Raw genomic sequence first — 16,000 nt, 5'->3', positions numbered from 1 at the left:
GCGTGTGGAACGACAGAGGCTTAACGATTCTATTTATATTATTCGTGCTCTAATTGGCTGGGACATTTCATGCGAGTTATTATTAAAATCATCTACGTCAAAATTCCAATGTAGGGTTACGGTGCCGCCACAAGTAACAGCCTTTTGCACTTAAAAGGCTAGTAACTAAAGTAAGTCGATAAGTGATTACCTGAGGAATCTAGCTGCTCTCTGGACTGTGGAATGAATTGAACAGTTACATCGATAGTTCCCTACTATGTACACAGGGTCTCTTTCTGATATCGCGTTTTAATTCTATCTCACTTGAAGGGCTCTTCTCTACGACTATGCAACCCTATTTCTCATACGAAACATGCTTGGATTTGTCGGGCAACCATTTGTCTTACGCGTGTGTATTTGATAAAAAAAGAATTTTGTGAATCTTTTACAATGCTACCTTGAACACCGAAGGCCACAAGGGCAGTATATTCTGACACTAGAGGAACTTCGAATGGACAAGACACGGTAAAGAATTGGTTTACTGCGTGACTCATAGTATACCGGGCTACATGATAGGAGCTATACTAAAGGTATGCAAGCAGTGTTCGTGATATATCCAGCTGTATCAATAGCTAGCTCGCAATATCCCTAGACTTATTATACCCCTGCTAACAGTGCGCAACATCACACCGTGTGAACAACGGAATTCAAGCAATCTGTAGGAGTGTGTTTACAATATAACAAGCCGCATTAGGTTGATAGACATACTTAATTTTGGGAATCCTGGAGGTTATTTTGGCGATAAAATCGAACGAACCGTAGTCCAACCCGTTCATCAGGGTCTCCATCAGCAGGCTCCCCACCCAGCGCTCAGAAAATGGATCTTGCCCTTACTAAGCCTAGTTAAGCGCGATGTATTGGAAGCTCGTTCGTTAAATGAATGAATGGGCGCCGTAACGCAGGATGCTGGTGTCTAAATTTCTAGGAGCCGAGCGTGCTGGCACTCAGTACCCTGTCATGGAGGGTCTGGTCAGCCTCACAACAATCTCGAAGATATGATGGCCCTACTCGGCATGGGACTATTCTCTTTCTCCTTCGCAGGGGTGGACTAGGCCAGCGTGGATGCGCGAGCGCGCAGTCAGCCGCCAGGATACTAGTTCTTTGATTCCAAATCGATGTCTAGTTAGAATGTTAGTAGCTGTGAATCACAAATGTTGAGTAGCCCACGGTAAGAAATACACCTGAAGGGTGAGTCAGTCAATTAACTTAACTTGATGGTGGTAGTATCAAGGAATTGTGAATAGCTGACGCACGTCTTAGCAAAGTGTGCAATTCGAAGAACGACCGAGGAAATTGTTGGACGGTCCGGTCCAAGTGTGAGTCGTGCTAATTACTACTTTGGCGTAGTCCGGTAAAGCAAACGCTCGAGCAAGGAGCTATCGCCAACAAGAACAGAACCAAGATTTTCGCAGCCGTCCACCATATTGATGTACTATTCTCCAGAGCACGGGGTTCATTGCCCATCTCAAGTTAATGGAAGGCAAGGGGGCTGGCTAAGCCCAATAGCAGCCAAGAGACCCTCATTAACATATTTTCAAATGCTTGCCAATATGAGAAAGAGTTTATTACTCCATTTCCTACTAGAGGGTGACATCTAGACATTACTTGATAGACCGTACTCCCATTTTCGTGCCACGGCCTGCTCATCCATTTCCAACAATATGTCCTCAAGAACACGAATACGTCCATGGTGGTACATCAGTCCGGAGAGCACTAGACACAGGAATCGAACTCCATACTACCAACAAATTTCCGACTCCTATTAATCAAGATCAAGGAACCGCTTGCAAATATTCTAAGCTGCTGTGGCCCTATCCAGGCATTCCCTAATCCATCGATAGATCATTGCATCTGTTTTCTGGCGCACCTCCGGGCTGACCCATTGTGAGCCAAGTGCATATAGATGGAGCTGGCCCCATTCGATCTCTAAATGATGTAGAAGGCCAGCAGCCTCGCAAAGCGCCGCCAAATCCTTCCCATCATGTAACGCGAACTCCCCACCCCCAATCATTATCAGGAAAGGGTTCAGGTCCTTGAAGTCAGACGGGGGGCGACAAAGTGGATTCACATCGGGTGAGTTAGGCGATACCCCGTTCAACCACGCTGCAACAAACTTAGGCATGGTCAGGTTCGCCCCGGCGACGTAATCAGTCTCAGCGAGTGCATTACCACCGACGTGGCTTCGTAGTGCCATGTCCATCCAGGGCGAGATCAAGACACTCCCAGCTGGCTGTGGCAGGCCTTGCCTTTTGGCTTCGAACGCACTCAGCACACACAGACCTCCTATTGATCGTTCGGTTAGATATTCGAGACCATTTGTGGGAGCATTTTGTAGCAAATGTTTCATAACAACGTACCTCCTGCAGAATCCCCCATGAAAATAACATTATGGGCGGGGATCCCTTGATCAAGCACGTATTGATATGCCTTGAGGAAGGCTTCCCGTTGCGCGGGATGCGGCGCTTCATCGCTGAGTGCTAGGTATCTCAATCATTAATTCACTAGCCAATAATTTCACCTGATGATTTGGGTGGAGATCTACCACTTACGGTACTCTACGCTGAGAAATGTAATATCCAGTCCCACGGCTGCTGCGCCTTGCGTCCACCGCTTCATGTAGTTGAGGTACATCCTAGCTTCTCCGCGAGCATAGCAACCCCCATGGGCATAGATCGCAATGCATGTGTTTGGGTTCAGGTCGCTGAATTGCAAGTCCTTCAAATTCTTGGTTCCGGGGATCACATAGCCAGACCAGTCCAAGCCGACTCTGCGTGCTTCGTTAGACGGACAATCAGTCACAGGCAGGCGGTGGACGACCTCAGGGAAGTAGAACGAGCTTGACGCCCAATAGCATCGTTGTAGCTGCAAGCGATATGATTGATAGTGAGGCCATCCGGGAAGTAGGGCCCGTTTGAGAGTGACAATGAACACCTGTGTGACAAAGGCATGGATGAAGCGGCACGAGCGGATAGGGTTCCGCAGGAGCAATTTCCACAGCTTCACCATCTTGATGGGTGTGATAGATAAAAATCCTTTGAGCCTGTTTTGTAGTATCGAATACTCGCTTCTCTACGAGGGAGTTTCACACAGAATCTGTCGATACTAGAAAGAGAACTGATTGTGGGATTAAACACTTGGCGGCGATAGCATGTACTCGGTGTCGGGAGCAGCGATACTCCTCCCCGCCATGATTTTGCTATTACAAAGCGTAGAGAGCATCCCTGTTCGACCTAAGTGAGGTGGAGTGGGGAACTTTGAGGAGAAGTATACTTGTTACCTCCCACTGGAAGCGTCCACTCTAAGAGCTACATGGATAGAAATCCGCCATCTACCCGCTCGTCGCTTGATAAAGCTAAAGCTACTTCTCTTACTTGGTATCTTGATCTTCTCGGCCAAGTCCCAGGTCTATCTAGATAAGCAATGTGGTGGGCCATATGTTCAAGTTAGATATATACCCGTTTAATGCAGTAGTACTTTTATACCGTGTTAATTATCTTTGTCTCTAAAACAACGCCGGCTAATTGTGGGCACACGCATACCTATCCGACCCTCCATCCACGATTCGGAGGGAAAGCCGAGGCACCTCGGTATTCATTGTGGGATATCTCCATCCGACGCGCTAACACAATAAACATAAGCACCCGCTTTAATTAAAGAGAACCATTGAAACCTGCATTACGGTGTCCGATGTTGACTGTCCCCGAGAAAAAATGTCCGAACCCAGCACCCACCCAGCACTTCAGCGCCCCTCGCGATCACTGCACGGCAAGGTCGCTATTGTTACTGGCGCCGGAGCAATTCCAGGAGGAATTGGGAACGGGCGCGCGGCAGCAGTCTTACTCGCAGAAGATGGATGCGCGGTGATTTGCGTCGATCTAGATCACAGTCTGGCTCAGGAGACCGTTGATATGATTGAGAAGGACAACATCGGGACCGGCACAGCGGTTTCAGCGGATGTGACCAAAGCTGAAGATTGCCAGCGTGTAGTTGACTTGGCCACATCTAAATATGGACGGCTAGACATCTTGGTAAATAATGTCGGCATAATGGGGCCGAAGGGCACCGCAGTGGAGGTCGATATGGCGGCCTTTATGACTGGGCTAGAGATCAACGTGGCCAGCATGGTACAGATGGCCAAATATGCGATTCCAGCAATGATTCGCAACAAAGGTCAGTGCGCTGGTGCGATCGTGAATATGTCAAGTGTTGCTGGGCTGCGAGGGGGTACGCCCAATATTTTGTATCCGACCAGCAAAGGAGCCGTTGTGAATATGACACGGGCCATGGCGGCTAATCATGCCCCGCAAAGAATCAGAGTTAACTGTGTTTGTCCAGGTGAGCATATCTATGGTATTATTCTATTTCCTCTTTTACACTGACCCGGTCTTGCGTGTCTACTAGGTATGGTGTATACACCAATGATATATGGTGGCCAAGGCTTGAGCGACAGCGAACGCAATGCACGCAGGTCTCGCAGCTTGCTACAGACGGAAGGCAACGGATGGGACGTGGGATGTGCCGTCCGATACCTAGCCAGCGATCTTAGTCGATGGGTCACAGGGGTCGCTCTTCCAGTTGATGCTGGCACAACAGCGGCCACCGGTATTGGAATGCAGGGGCTACACGACTCAACGATGCAGGTATCGTAGAATAGCCCTTCGAAATCAATATCATGGATCATACAATTGTATCACTGAATCTGCGGTCTAGAGGCTGAGTCTGTTAGACGATGCGGAACGAAATAATTTAATCGGGTTTCATATAGCCACCCCCCTATCACAACGTAGTATACTAATACTACGCTCGGTAATATGGAGTGATTGACAGGTGCGACATCTATTATTCCATATAGAAATATATCTGTCTCAGTTCTACTTCGCCAACTATAATCTTTGATTCAAGGTAGTACCTGCGATATTGCTTACCTCAATATAGGCTTGTTGCCACGGAGGTATTCCTTGTTAAAATAGAATGGCTTTACGCTCAGAATAGGAATGAAATCGCCAAGCAGTTGAGACCATCTCAGTTATAAGATGCAGAAATAACACATCTGGTCCATAGTGCTTGTCCGTTTAAAAGTGTCTTTAAGTTGGAGGGGCGTTAAAGCCAATCAGTATTTCATAGTCAATGATTACTCACAGTAGGTATTGTTCGTGATCTACTCGTGTATCTCGCGTATCAGAACTAAAGCCCTTCATCAAAGGCATGACTATAGATAAACATAGACAACGACGAATATGGCCATAGCAAATATTGCAAACATTCGATTGAGATACGGCTGGAGCTGACAACTATTAGAGCACTTAAGCTCGGATACTTAGTGATAAGGACAGCTCTTTCCAATCGGAACTTTGGTTGTCGGATGCATAGTCAACAAGTCCTACACGCTGCGGCCACCATCAACCTAGGATAGTCACCTGAATCAGTCCCTCATACCACCCACCATGTAGTATCGTAGAGGATCAGTAAACATACATCAATGATTGTGCCTGTTATATAGTCTGCCTCGTCACTGGCCAGGAAGCATGCTGCATTTGCAACATCACAAGGTTTGCAAAGCCTTCCCATTGGGATAGTCTCTAGAAATTTGCTTCGGGTCTCCGGCTGAGACAGAAAGTCCTTCGTCCTACGTTCCTCAGAATGAGATCAGCCAGGCCGTAGTGGTAGTCAATAATGTGGAGGAGCCTGGTCAAACATACATATCCGTAAGTCCACCGGCCGGATTTATGCTATTGAATCGAATCTGCCTTGGTGCATACTCTAACGCCATGGCGTTGACAGCGTTGATAATAGCGGCCTTAGAGGCTCCATACCATGTGAATCCCGGCCGCGGCCGTCGAGCGCTGGCCGAAGCAATATTAACGAACACCGCGGGCTGGTCACGTCCAAGGAAATAGGGCAGGATCACATTGGAGCTTAAGAAGAGAGACTTCAAGTTAATGTTGATAAGCTTTTCGAACTCAGTGTCTGTCACCTCTTCAGTAGGCTTTTGCCCGTTGCAATAGCCTGCGTTGTTCACGACAATGTTGAGTCCTCCATATACGCGTACCGCCGTATCAAGAAGGCTCTGCCAGTCCAAACGCTGGGTGACATCCGCTTTCACAAAGGTGCAGTCCAACCGACTGGCAACCTTGGCTCCGTTGGTATCATCTACATCTCCAATCACCACTTTAGCCCCCTCCTGCACGAATTTCGTCGCTATTCCCTCTCCATACCCCTTACTGCCACCAGTGACGATCGCAACTTTGCCTTGTAGTCGAGCAGACATTCTGAATGCAGCAGGATCTGCGTGTATGTCAGCCGATCTGCATAGGTTTACGAGTGGCTCAAATTATGTCTGAGTAACAACACCTCATGATTTTACAGGTTTTCAAAGCTGCCCCTCCACAATATGCATCAAAGTGGGGATACCCTAGCCAATAGTCAGCACGGACGGTACCCGGTAGTGTTCTGACCTCTACACAGCAATTCGGAAATCTCACACTTGATAAGGATTTGCAGGTTAGTAGCCGTGTTCATGCACAATTTAACCTTTCATTAGAAAATATTGGCGTTCGATGTGGCACCGCTACATCTTCTGAGTGTTCTCCGCCTGTCGCTTAGGGCCTACTTGACTTAGAAACAGAATCCTAGGGCCTAGGATTCAGTTCGTACCCCAATTTGTTAATCCAGAATAACCTCCATATGACATCTTCGCCCCAACCCGTAGCCACTACAGGTTTTTTATTCCGCAGTCCAGGACCCCAAATGTATGCCGAGATGCGTAACTGGCTGCCTCAATCCGCGTCTCGTGCATGATATGCCGGTAAGAGAATGAGGATCCGTCATTAGACGGAATATACATTCAATTCCCATAACTATGCACGACCTTCTAGGAGGATGGCACCAGTGGAAAGTATGACAAACGCAGACAACAGGGGTAGACAACAACACGACCGTAGGTGGCTGATCCAATAGGGCGGCGATGAGGGCAGGTTCCCACAGATATCTGTACAAGGCTACAAGCATAGTAACTACCTAAGTCATGTACCCTACCTATAGGGATCTCTAACCGGCAAGCTAAGTACCGATCAGGCGCCATTACCAATTAGGTCCCCATAAACACGTTAATAGGTCACATTTGCTGAATGATATGCGTGTCCTATTATACCGCCATATTGCTCCAAGCGCCGACCAGTATGGGCTGAAGATATGCATGAAAATGTAAAACTTCCATCACGCTTCAGCCTCGCAATACAACTGACGTATCACTCGTCACATATAATTAATCGTTAGATCTTCCATGTCACTTAAGATAAGCATTAATATCAAAGGCTTTCACGTACTAGTAATGAAGGTACTGGCCACATATTTAGATCTAAGGAAGTTATAGATCCTAATTCATGATTGGTGTTAGTAATACTGCATGAGTTACGGAAGAGTATACAGTCAATGGTAAATGTAGCTACTGCTCTCTCGCCTCGTTGAGCAGCCATATCGGTGGCCATTGGAATGCAGTCGGCGAGCTGACAACAGCTAGCAAATATTTGCATAAAGGAGAAAGAAACAAGCACATGCACCCATTTGAGACATCCTCTGTGCTTATATTCTAGCCTTGTCTGGAGAGCGTGTTGAGCAACGATATGTCGAGACCTCTGATAAAGTAACAAGGTGGACTCTGGGGTATAATCTTCTAGTTAACTAGCTACATGACGAGCTTGGTACCAACACCAACTACAAGCTCTTAATCATATTCTTACGTTTCTCTATCTTCTCACTGTTCTTGGTATTTGCTTGGGCGTGCTCAACTTTTGATTCGAACTTCAGTCTTCCAGCCACCACGGTCAATTTTGTTTCTGCGCCCGACCCTCGGCGAACGCTGCAGATTCTGTGGTCTTGCCTTTTCACCATTTGCTTGAACATAGAGTGTTCTTCACTTCAATGTACCACGGTCCAGAAAGCCAGCCAATGAGGGCCCCGTTATGTTCACTGACATAGAAGCTCATGAGCAGTGGCTTCTAGGCCCAAGTCATCAAGCCATGTCAGGAATTCCTCCCTGGCTTCAAACCCAGCAACGCTCGGTAATTTCTCTTGTATGTTAGGACCAGATCCATGGGAATAACGGATGGGGAACTCTATCCGAGCACCACCATCACCATTCGTTATTTGCCCATCTAACGGATAGTCCAGTGTCTCGTCCAAGAGACTCGTCATCGCCTGTGTAGCCTCTACACATACCTGATATGTATCACTGGTGGACGGACTTGCACCCTCAAACCAGGATACTAGCAGACTCAGTTCACGGATAATTTTGCACCGAGGGGTAGAGCATGGGAGTAATACGTTGGGCAGGGTACAACAATGCAGCTCAGTCGCCACGACCCCTGCTGCCGGTACTGCATAAAAGGAAAACTGAATAATCTTGGGATAAGCAAGGAAAAAATAAATACAGCGTTCGGGAGCCTTACAATCCATGTATACGGCTTTCGAATGCTGGCTTCCTGCTCACGAAGCTTCGTATAATCGGTGACTGCGGAGATGATCTGCATTGCTGAGTCGAGAAGGTCTGTCATGGCCTCGGGCATTTCACGGCATCGGATACGCTCTACCTGAATCATTGTGTAGAAATACTCCAGGTGGATTATCAGACTGATGATGGGCTGGTTCGGCGTACAGGCACCCGGGATTGCTTGATGTAGTGAAACTGAGACGGGACTTTGTCCCACAGGCTTTTACATTCCTGATACGGTAGCCCTACAAGCAGGTTAGCCCTCGCTCTTTGTAGAACAGTCTTTATGCATTGCTGCATACTGAAGTTCCTCACTAAAGGTCACCGACCGCCGACCAAGGGACAAGCCCATAGCTTGTTCTCGTGACGCAGTGACTATATATCGCAATCGGATCACTGTTGCGGGACGAAGCTTGGCGCTAGAGGTTGCCTCCGCAATATTCCATCCCGTCTGGTCCCACACTGTTGGTCGATCCAGGAGAGGGAACCATGATTGTGGACCAGACTGTCGTCATCAATCCAAGGGTAGAACGACGCTGCAGTAATAGTATAGAAGTCGAGGGGGGCTGCCGAGGAATGTGGCCAAGTTATTATCGGTGCGATAGAATGCCGCAAACACTCTCTTACGAGCCTCCGAGAGAAAGAACGGAACCGATGAGCTACTTGACTGCTGGCGATGTAGACCCATCGCATGGATATAGGAGGCGAGATCACCAAATCGCCCATAGATGTGACGACCTGAAAGATCTTAGCATTCTCCGTCAAAGCTCCTCCTATTGATCAGAATATGATGTTTACTTCTTTCTCCTAGGGTGGTCGACGCCAGTACAAAGTACTTATATTGGAGCCCGACAACTAGATACTAATCTTCAAGAGCATTGTAGTGCAATCGGCGGGTTGAGCTGTTGAGTGACCACCTGACCAACGCAGTTCTCCAAGACCCCCGTATATATGGCAAATGGTGGGAAACTGGGTAAGCTGGTATGGGCTTTTATGTTCCATGTCCAGGATGTCAAAGTGTCCTGTTGTCCATAGTCTACTTACTGGGTTGCGATACGAGTACCCTGGCGTCTAACAAAAACTTCATTTGCTTTACTGAGTAGGCATGGTGCCACAATAACAGTATAACGCCTGTTGCTTTAATGAGACAGGTTGGTAAAACAATAAATTAGGAATGCTACATAGATTATACTTGTAGCCTAGGTTTATTCCGACCTACGTATGAAATAGTGATTGTTTATCATCTGTCCCGAAGTACACTTTCACTCCTCTTAGCATGCTTTCCAATATATATAAGCTACCCCTTTTTACTTAGCAAACCCAATCCTTACACTACGCACACGAGGTTGTTGTCTACCGCTTTAAACACTCCATCTAGAGACTGTTAGCTAAGCTCAAAGCAGTCCGTTATCCAGTAAATAGTCACCTTAGTTAAATGTCTTAACAGCCGCTTGCTTGTCTGTTCCTTCTCGGGAGGGTAGTAAGGCCCCGGGCCACATTATTGCACGCACATTCGATTCGGAATTGGCTAGCAGAGAGCTTTCGCCATTTACAGCCCCAGCAAACACCTCTCTGAATCCCGAATCCACTATACCTGTCAATACATGCCCACAAAAGCGGCTCGAACAAGAAGATATCCTTACTTTCCTTGTGCGATAAGCTCTTCCCGTTCTGCATCCCAGCCAAAACAACGATTTAAGACCAGTTCCGAATGGCGTTGTCATCGGCAGCCGCAATCTCCAATCAATCTTAGTGGGGGTTGAGGAGGCAGCACTTGGGGCGGTAGAGGTGGTGGTCCGAACACGACCGATCCAAGCTCGGGTAGGCTCTTAGATGGAGCGGCGTCGGTCGGTGGTTCGCGCCGCGTGACAGGTGAGTGTGGAGGCACCCCGGCCTCAGGAATGCTCTGTTCAAGATCTTGTTCGGGAATGATATCCCGTGGCGCTGCTACTGCGGGTCTCTGTAGTTCGGGTGGTATTGAGTCTGCTGCGGTGATTGCTGGTACGATCCGGATGTTCGAACATAATCGAATATCTCCTGTGTGTATGAACTTGGTGTCCTAGTTAGTTGGTTTGAGTTAGTTCCGGCTTGAGCCCTGGTCACTGCAGCTGATGGGTAGAGAACAATTAGGATTAGAGGGTGGAACGTTTTTGCCCCGCGGAAAGGAATTGTTGACAATACCATAGGGTGGATTGAATATGCTTGTGAATAAAAACTGCAAGGGCCTCGAACCGCATTTATAAATCTCGGTGTCTTTTGTCGTTGATACTTAAGTAGGCCAAGATGCATGTTCTTTTCTTTGCCAAGGGCCCTCAAGGGGTATCGCGCCACAGCGTCAGGGGGTAGTCCATGACCTGAATTCGAGTAGCAATAGTTGAGCTGTACACTAGAATATGATTGGAAACGATACATATGAGGAACGTGGCAAGCGGGGCGAATGTTGCAGTGCGACTCTATATCATGGCTTCACAAAGAGAAGCAGATAGCACCTAATGTGCTCGGATCCGATATTAATTTCACTGTACAGGTATTGCACAACAAACCCTTGAGCTTCTATGTCTTATAACATCTGGTCCATTCATTGTATGTATTATATGCAACTGTGCTTTTGGCCATACTGGTCAATCTGATCTCTGTGTGTTTGTTTACCCCCAGAAAGCACTGTGGCTTATAGTCAAGAGGGCTCTACCACTTTCTTTCTCTAGGGCTGCGCTCATCTATATCCTTCCAGAGTTACTATTAACCACTTAATCCGAGTGGTGGCTATAGAGCTACCGCACATCCGTCAGGCAAATTAAGAATCTAAGATAAATAAGAATGAGGGAAAGCAAAAATAGACATTCGTTTTTGCTTTCCCGATATTCAAACAAAGCAAGAGTGGAGGACGGGGGTTTAAGTGGTGAAAATGAATATATAAAAAATTAGTAGTCACGCCCGGGATCGAACCGGGAACCATCTCGGATTTGTAAGTTCACTTATTGTGAACGAGATATCATAACCATTAGACCACGTGACTGGTTCTTGTTTACTCTGCGACTCTCTTTGGAATATGAGACAGAAAGTATATAGAATTTGAAATGATCATACAATCTAGGAAATGTATATTGAATACGCCCATGAAATTACCTAGTATCACAGGTACCTGACATATGCCTGGTGGATTGACCACCTACGGAAGTATGTGGATTGTTGAATACTGTGGTGATCAGGCCACATATAAACGGCCTCATGATTCCCACCTAGATGGGCCTTAGAGATAGGTTCATAGGATCGAAAAATCTGATCATTTTGATATCGTTTAATATGAATAACTTACAAGCTATTCCACAATGTACAACTCCTTAGTGATCGGATGGTATACATATACTATTACTATTGAATATACTCTACTACTTCCAGAGGTCGATGTGAAGGTGAGAGGCTTGAATATTGTATAGCTACTAAAGTTGGGTTGTAATGTGTGTTACTTCTGCGCAGAAATACTTTATTGAAATATATATCTGAGGCCCCCCAGGGAAGCCGGTCCTTATTATAGCATTACAGGTACTTCTCACCAGGGGTGGGCATAACAAAATAACACAAATCAGCACAAAAAGAATCACACGATTAGAATTGCAACCACCTATTCTCCATTGACCTCAGCTTAGTTGTTCTTCATTCCTTCGTATATGGCCAAATGGGCTTTTCGATGAGCTTCGCGACCTGGGGAACTCTCTGCCGGTTTGAAAGGCTGTGCCGCACTCGGAGGATCAACCGTATATTTGGCATGGTCAAAGCCAATCATGAGGGTAGAGCCAAGATTTCCTAACAATCCATTGTCCTGATCCTGTTCCACATATTTATCGTGGCCCTCGGGGAGCAGAGCATTCGTCAATTGCCTTTTGTCGACAGCTATATACAGGAGTCGCGACTGTTAGTACTGCACCATCTAAGATCTAAGACTAGGGATATGACCAAGAGAAGGTAACCATACCATTGTCAGCCATAGGAGCGGCGGAGATGATCGGTGCCAGTAGCATGGCCGTAAGTGCTAGGATAATCTGCATGGTGGTAACTTTGGGATTTTCTTGGAGTAAAATTCACAGTGGAATAGAGTGAGAGATAAATTGACATGGTAGCGTGAAGCTCATGGTCTTTTATATAACACGGCCAGAGAATCCTTTGATTGAATTTGTGGTAACTTTGCTAGCAGGGTATCATCTGCTGCCTCAAGATAAGACCTCGCTGTAGACTATTTCAAGATCGGTGTTCACTAATCATAGGTGCGAGAAAGGTTTGGAGCCCCTAACAATATATCTCCAGACGAGTGTTTCAGGTGGACCAAAAATGGGCTCATGTTCCACCATGCTCAATTCACACACAAAAGACTCTAGAATCGCCAGGCAGGCAGCATTCTACTCAAACTTTTAGCAAAATAATAGCACCTTGCAAGATTTAAGTCTAATAGCAATCGAGCACAAGTGTGAATTAGGCTGTCTGTCGAAGGTTAAGGAGGGACAACTTCCTCCTATTTTCAGCTCCTCGGAAACACTCTCCACCCTGAACTCAATATTGGGAATTATCGCATCGGATCCCACTCTTGGTAAATATATTTTGTAAGGAGTGCTACCCTATTTTATTACATCCCTTCTAAATCTATTTTAGTTCTCTCTTTAACGTTTACTTTTCTTTTGTCGACTTTATGAAACTCCTACAGTGCACTAATAGTAACTATGCTCACACCTCACCACGGCCTGTTCTCCTGCTTCAGTTTCTGCAACTTATCCAGTATAGATCTGCTAATCTAATTGGCTGATCTCCCATGGGTTCGGGGCAGCTGATGTAGGCCGTGAACCCTACCCTATCCAGAATATTCATTCATGCCATCTTGAAGCTCTGACTGACATGCTGATAGAATCTCTCCTTCTTTTTTTTTTTTTTTTTTTTCCCTAAGACAGGTATAGGGGAATCATAGTGCATAGCAGCTATCCCAGCACTCTAGTTACCTGTGATAAATGGAGTAGCGCTGAGCTAAGTGCTGTAAGGTATGGATAATAAAAATCCTACATTAACACTAGACACCTGCGAATCTACGCCAAAGAGAAATGTCAGATAAAAGCAACCGTAGGCGCACAACACACACAACTCAACGCCAAAGTAAATAAAGCAAATGCCAAAAACTCCTAGCCTTAACCTGCTTCCTATGTCCGTGAGACCTCCCATCACTCCTATTCCCACCCCGAACCGAATACACCTGCGAAGGCTTCTCCAACTCCTTAATCCTCTTCCTCAATCTCAACAATGTCCTCCTAAGCCCCGCACTCTCCCTATCCTTCCTCTCAAGCCGATGCTCACACTCATCCACCTCCCGCTGCAATGCAGTAAGCTGCGCCTCCATTCTATCAACCAACGCCTCCTTTTCCCGAAGCCATGCTCCCAAACACTCAATCCGATCATCCCTCGCACTCCGCTCAGCCTTCAATTGCTCGATATCACCATGTCTCTGCCGGAGAAGAGTATTCAGCTCACTAACCCTATAGCTCAACTCATTATTCAGCTCAATAAGCCCCCCGCTTTCCTCGGCTTGACACGAAAGTGCCACCCGCGTGTTCTGGATTTGGTAGTGTAGGCTCTCGACTTCCTTCTTCAGGAGCTTGGATTCCTCTTCTAGACTTAAACCCTTTTTGTCCATGCATTCTTCGTACGCTTGGAAGGAGGCCAGGAGGGGGTTGTTTTCATTTAAGCGGATGACGCTGTTTGTTGGGCTGGCAGGTGAAGTGGGCGTCGACATCGTGGGTAGGTAGGTCTATTTGTTAACTATTTCATGGCTGGATATGTTAGCGTATTGTTGATTTTGGGGGCCGGTTATCCGGGGGAGTGACTGAGCGTACTGTGTTCACCTTTCTTGATGTCTTGTGGTCGTTGAGTTATTTCTTCTGGTGGGGGTTGAGGTTACACTTGGATTCCTGTTCGATAGCACTATAGGGATGTTAACACCGATGAAGAGGAATTGGGGGTAGGGGTGGGGGTTGTCGCGGGGTTAGGATGTCATCTTCGAGCCTAGGTGACACTGCATACTTTGAGGGATTGCAATTGCAACTGATCGCCTGTGGATTGGGTTCTTTTCTTCGAGGGATTGATGTTAGCCAAGGGACATGGGATTGAGCTTTGTGGATATCTTGCGTATGAATTGTGCTAGAGATACTGACATTTGGATGGGACAGGTACTCTGGATTGTGTGGACTGGGGATTGTACCGTGCTTTAGTAATAATCTTGCTTCTCGTGATTATGAATTGGTAAGAGAAGGATTTACTACAAGAGGGCATTGTTTTGTGGAATAAAAGTTTATTCTTAGGAAGGCATATTAGCTGATTCTCAATTCCTCCGAGATTGTTTGGCTTGAAGCGGAGGGTATTTGCCTTAAGCCATTTCCGAGAACAGTGTCTTTGCAGGCAAGTATAAAGTCTAAGATTGGGAGAATGACTTCATCATCAAGCCTCTGGTTGCGCACAACTTGCACCGTCCAGAGACGGTTGAAAGCCCCTTCGTCATGTGGCGGGTAATGGAAGATTCGATATATCGAGACTGGGGCTGGGAAATCTTCAAAGTGTTCCAGAAATACACCATTGTTGGCGATGGAGAAGGTTATACATCGTTGAACGAGGTTAGGAACATACCTCCTACCCATCGTGACAATATGGGATGCTTTTGGCCGGTAAGTAAACAGTACCCAACGCATTACTTACGAACTGGTTAATATGTGCAGGCTGAGACACTGAAATATCCCTAGCTTTTCTCGCCGAGAGACGTCCTCTCTTTCACCGAGGTGGGTTTCAACACTAAGGCACACATGGTGCCGAGGATCAACCAGTCCAGATTTCAAACTGGCTGGAGTCGCGGGAGATGCATTTGAGCCTTTTTTCTTTGTATGGAATATTAATACCTTTGGTGAGTTGGGACATGGGATGGTGCAGCATCTGGCCTTGTAAACTGGCTCTTGTTGCATAGTTAACTCCATGCAGCTGGATACGAGTTCTACATACTATAGGTCTCCGACTATATCATCCAATTTAAAGTATGTCAACTAGCCTGGGAAGGATAGCATCCTACTACAAACCTGACCAAGAGTCCAGAACCATATTCCACAAAGAGTTCAAAGACATTTGGCATTACCGAAGAGCGAAGGTGACAAGTTCATTCTTCGAGCTATCCCTTCATGTCGAACCATTCTTTAAAGTTAAATCTGCCTCGACTATCACTGACAAAGGTGACGCTGCCCATGGTCCTCTTACACCAACTTGATGCGTCTCAGTCATCGCGATGCAATAAAACGGAGCCTCATGGAATGATATATATGAGCGTGCATCGGGGATACCTACACTCTGTGGGTAGATGCTGGCATCATGAATACCGCGGTATTTTGCGTGGACAAGATGGTCATTGTCTTTGGGGGCTTGATGAGCTCTGTCGACACGCGCGAAAATACACATTCA

The 16,000-nt window shown here is 46.6% G+C and overlaps 6 protein-coding genes and 1 non-coding gene across 7 annotated transcripts; 1 reads left to right on the top strand and 6 right to left on the bottom strand.

The window, feature by feature from the left end:
* Positions 1–1,732: 1,732 nt before the first annotated feature.
* Positions 1,733–3,045, bottom strand: BDW43DRAFT_323368 (alpha/beta-hydrolase; the record flags this gene model as incomplete). Its single annotated transcript, XM_032049728.1, has 3 exons — positions 1,733–2,322; positions 2,397–2,516; positions 2,589–3,045. The coding sequence occupies 3 exons, from the start codon at positions 3,043–3,045 to the stop codon at positions 1,835–1,837; spliced, it is 1,065 nt and encodes a 354-aa protein (XP_031894829.1). The 3' UTR covers positions 1,733–1,834.
* A 676-nt stretch (positions 3,046–3,721) lies between these two features.
* On the top strand, positions 3,722–4,807 carry BDW43DRAFT_323365 (SDR family NAD(P)-dependent oxidoreductase). The gene is made up of 2 exons (XM_032049727.1): positions 3,722–4,374; positions 4,441–4,807. Exons 1-2 carry the CDS (start codon positions 3,750–3,752, stop codon positions 4,686–4,688), a joined length of 873 nt encoding a protein of 290 aa, XP_031894828.1. The 5' UTR covers positions 3,722–3,749; the 3' UTR covers positions 4,689–4,807.
* A 356-nt stretch (positions 4,808–5,163) lies between these two features.
* On the bottom strand, positions 5,164–6,381 carry BDW43DRAFT_292526 (uncharacterized protein). The gene is made up of 3 exons (XM_032043729.1): positions 5,739–6,381; positions 5,515–5,665; positions 5,164–5,443 (listed from the first exon to the last, which is right to left on the bottom strand). Exons 1-3 carry the CDS (start codon positions 6,305–6,307, stop codon positions 5,420–5,422), a joined length of 744 nt encoding a protein of 247 aa, XP_031894827.1. The 5' UTR covers positions 6,308–6,381; the 3' UTR covers positions 5,164–5,419.
* A 1,623-nt stretch (positions 6,382–8,004) lies between these two features.
* On the bottom strand, positions 8,005–8,636 carry BDW43DRAFT_316295 (uncharacterized protein; the record flags this gene model as incomplete). Its single annotated transcript, XM_032048261.1, has 2 exons — positions 8,005–8,430; positions 8,487–8,636. 2 exons carry the CDS (start codon positions 8,634–8,636, stop codon positions 8,005–8,007), a joined length of 576 nt encoding a protein of 191 aa, XP_031894826.1.
* Positions 8,637–11,452: 2,816 nt separating this feature from the next.
* BDW43DRAFT_t221 lies at positions 11,453–11,543 on the bottom strand. Its single transcript has one exon. It is a non-coding gene; the product is annotated as a tRNA-Val (tRNA).
* A 627-nt stretch (positions 11,544–12,170) lies between these two features.
* BDW43DRAFT_316294 (uncharacterized protein) lies at positions 12,171–12,573 on the bottom strand (the record flags this gene model as incomplete). The annotated part of the gene is made up of 2 exons (XM_032048260.1): positions 12,171–12,418; positions 12,501–12,573. The coding sequence occupies 2 exons, from the start codon at positions 12,571–12,573 to the stop codon at positions 12,171–12,173; spliced, it is 321 nt and encodes a 106-aa protein (XP_031894825.1).
* Positions 12,574–13,695: 1,122 nt separating this feature from the next.
* On the bottom strand, positions 13,696–14,297 carry BDW43DRAFT_316293 (uncharacterized protein; the record flags this gene model as incomplete). Its single annotated transcript, XM_032048259.1, has 2 exons — positions 13,696–13,707; positions 13,761–14,297. 2 exons carry the CDS (start codon positions 14,295–14,297, stop codon positions 13,696–13,698), a joined length of 549 nt encoding a protein of 182 aa, XP_031894824.1.
* Between the last annotated feature and the right edge of the window lie 1,703 nt (positions 14,298–16,000).

The sequence above is a fragment of the Aspergillus alliaceus genome (genome assembly GCF_009176365.1).
Source record: "Aspergillus alliaceus strain CBS 536.65 unplaced genomic scaffold BDW43scaffold_72, whole genome shotgun sequence".
Taxonomy (NCBI): Eukaryota; Fungi; Ascomycota; class Eurotiomycetes; order Eurotiales; family Aspergillaceae; genus Aspergillus; species Aspergillus alliaceus.
Note: the sequence above shows the minus strand (reverse complement) of the source record. Positions and strands in the feature narration are given on the sequence as shown.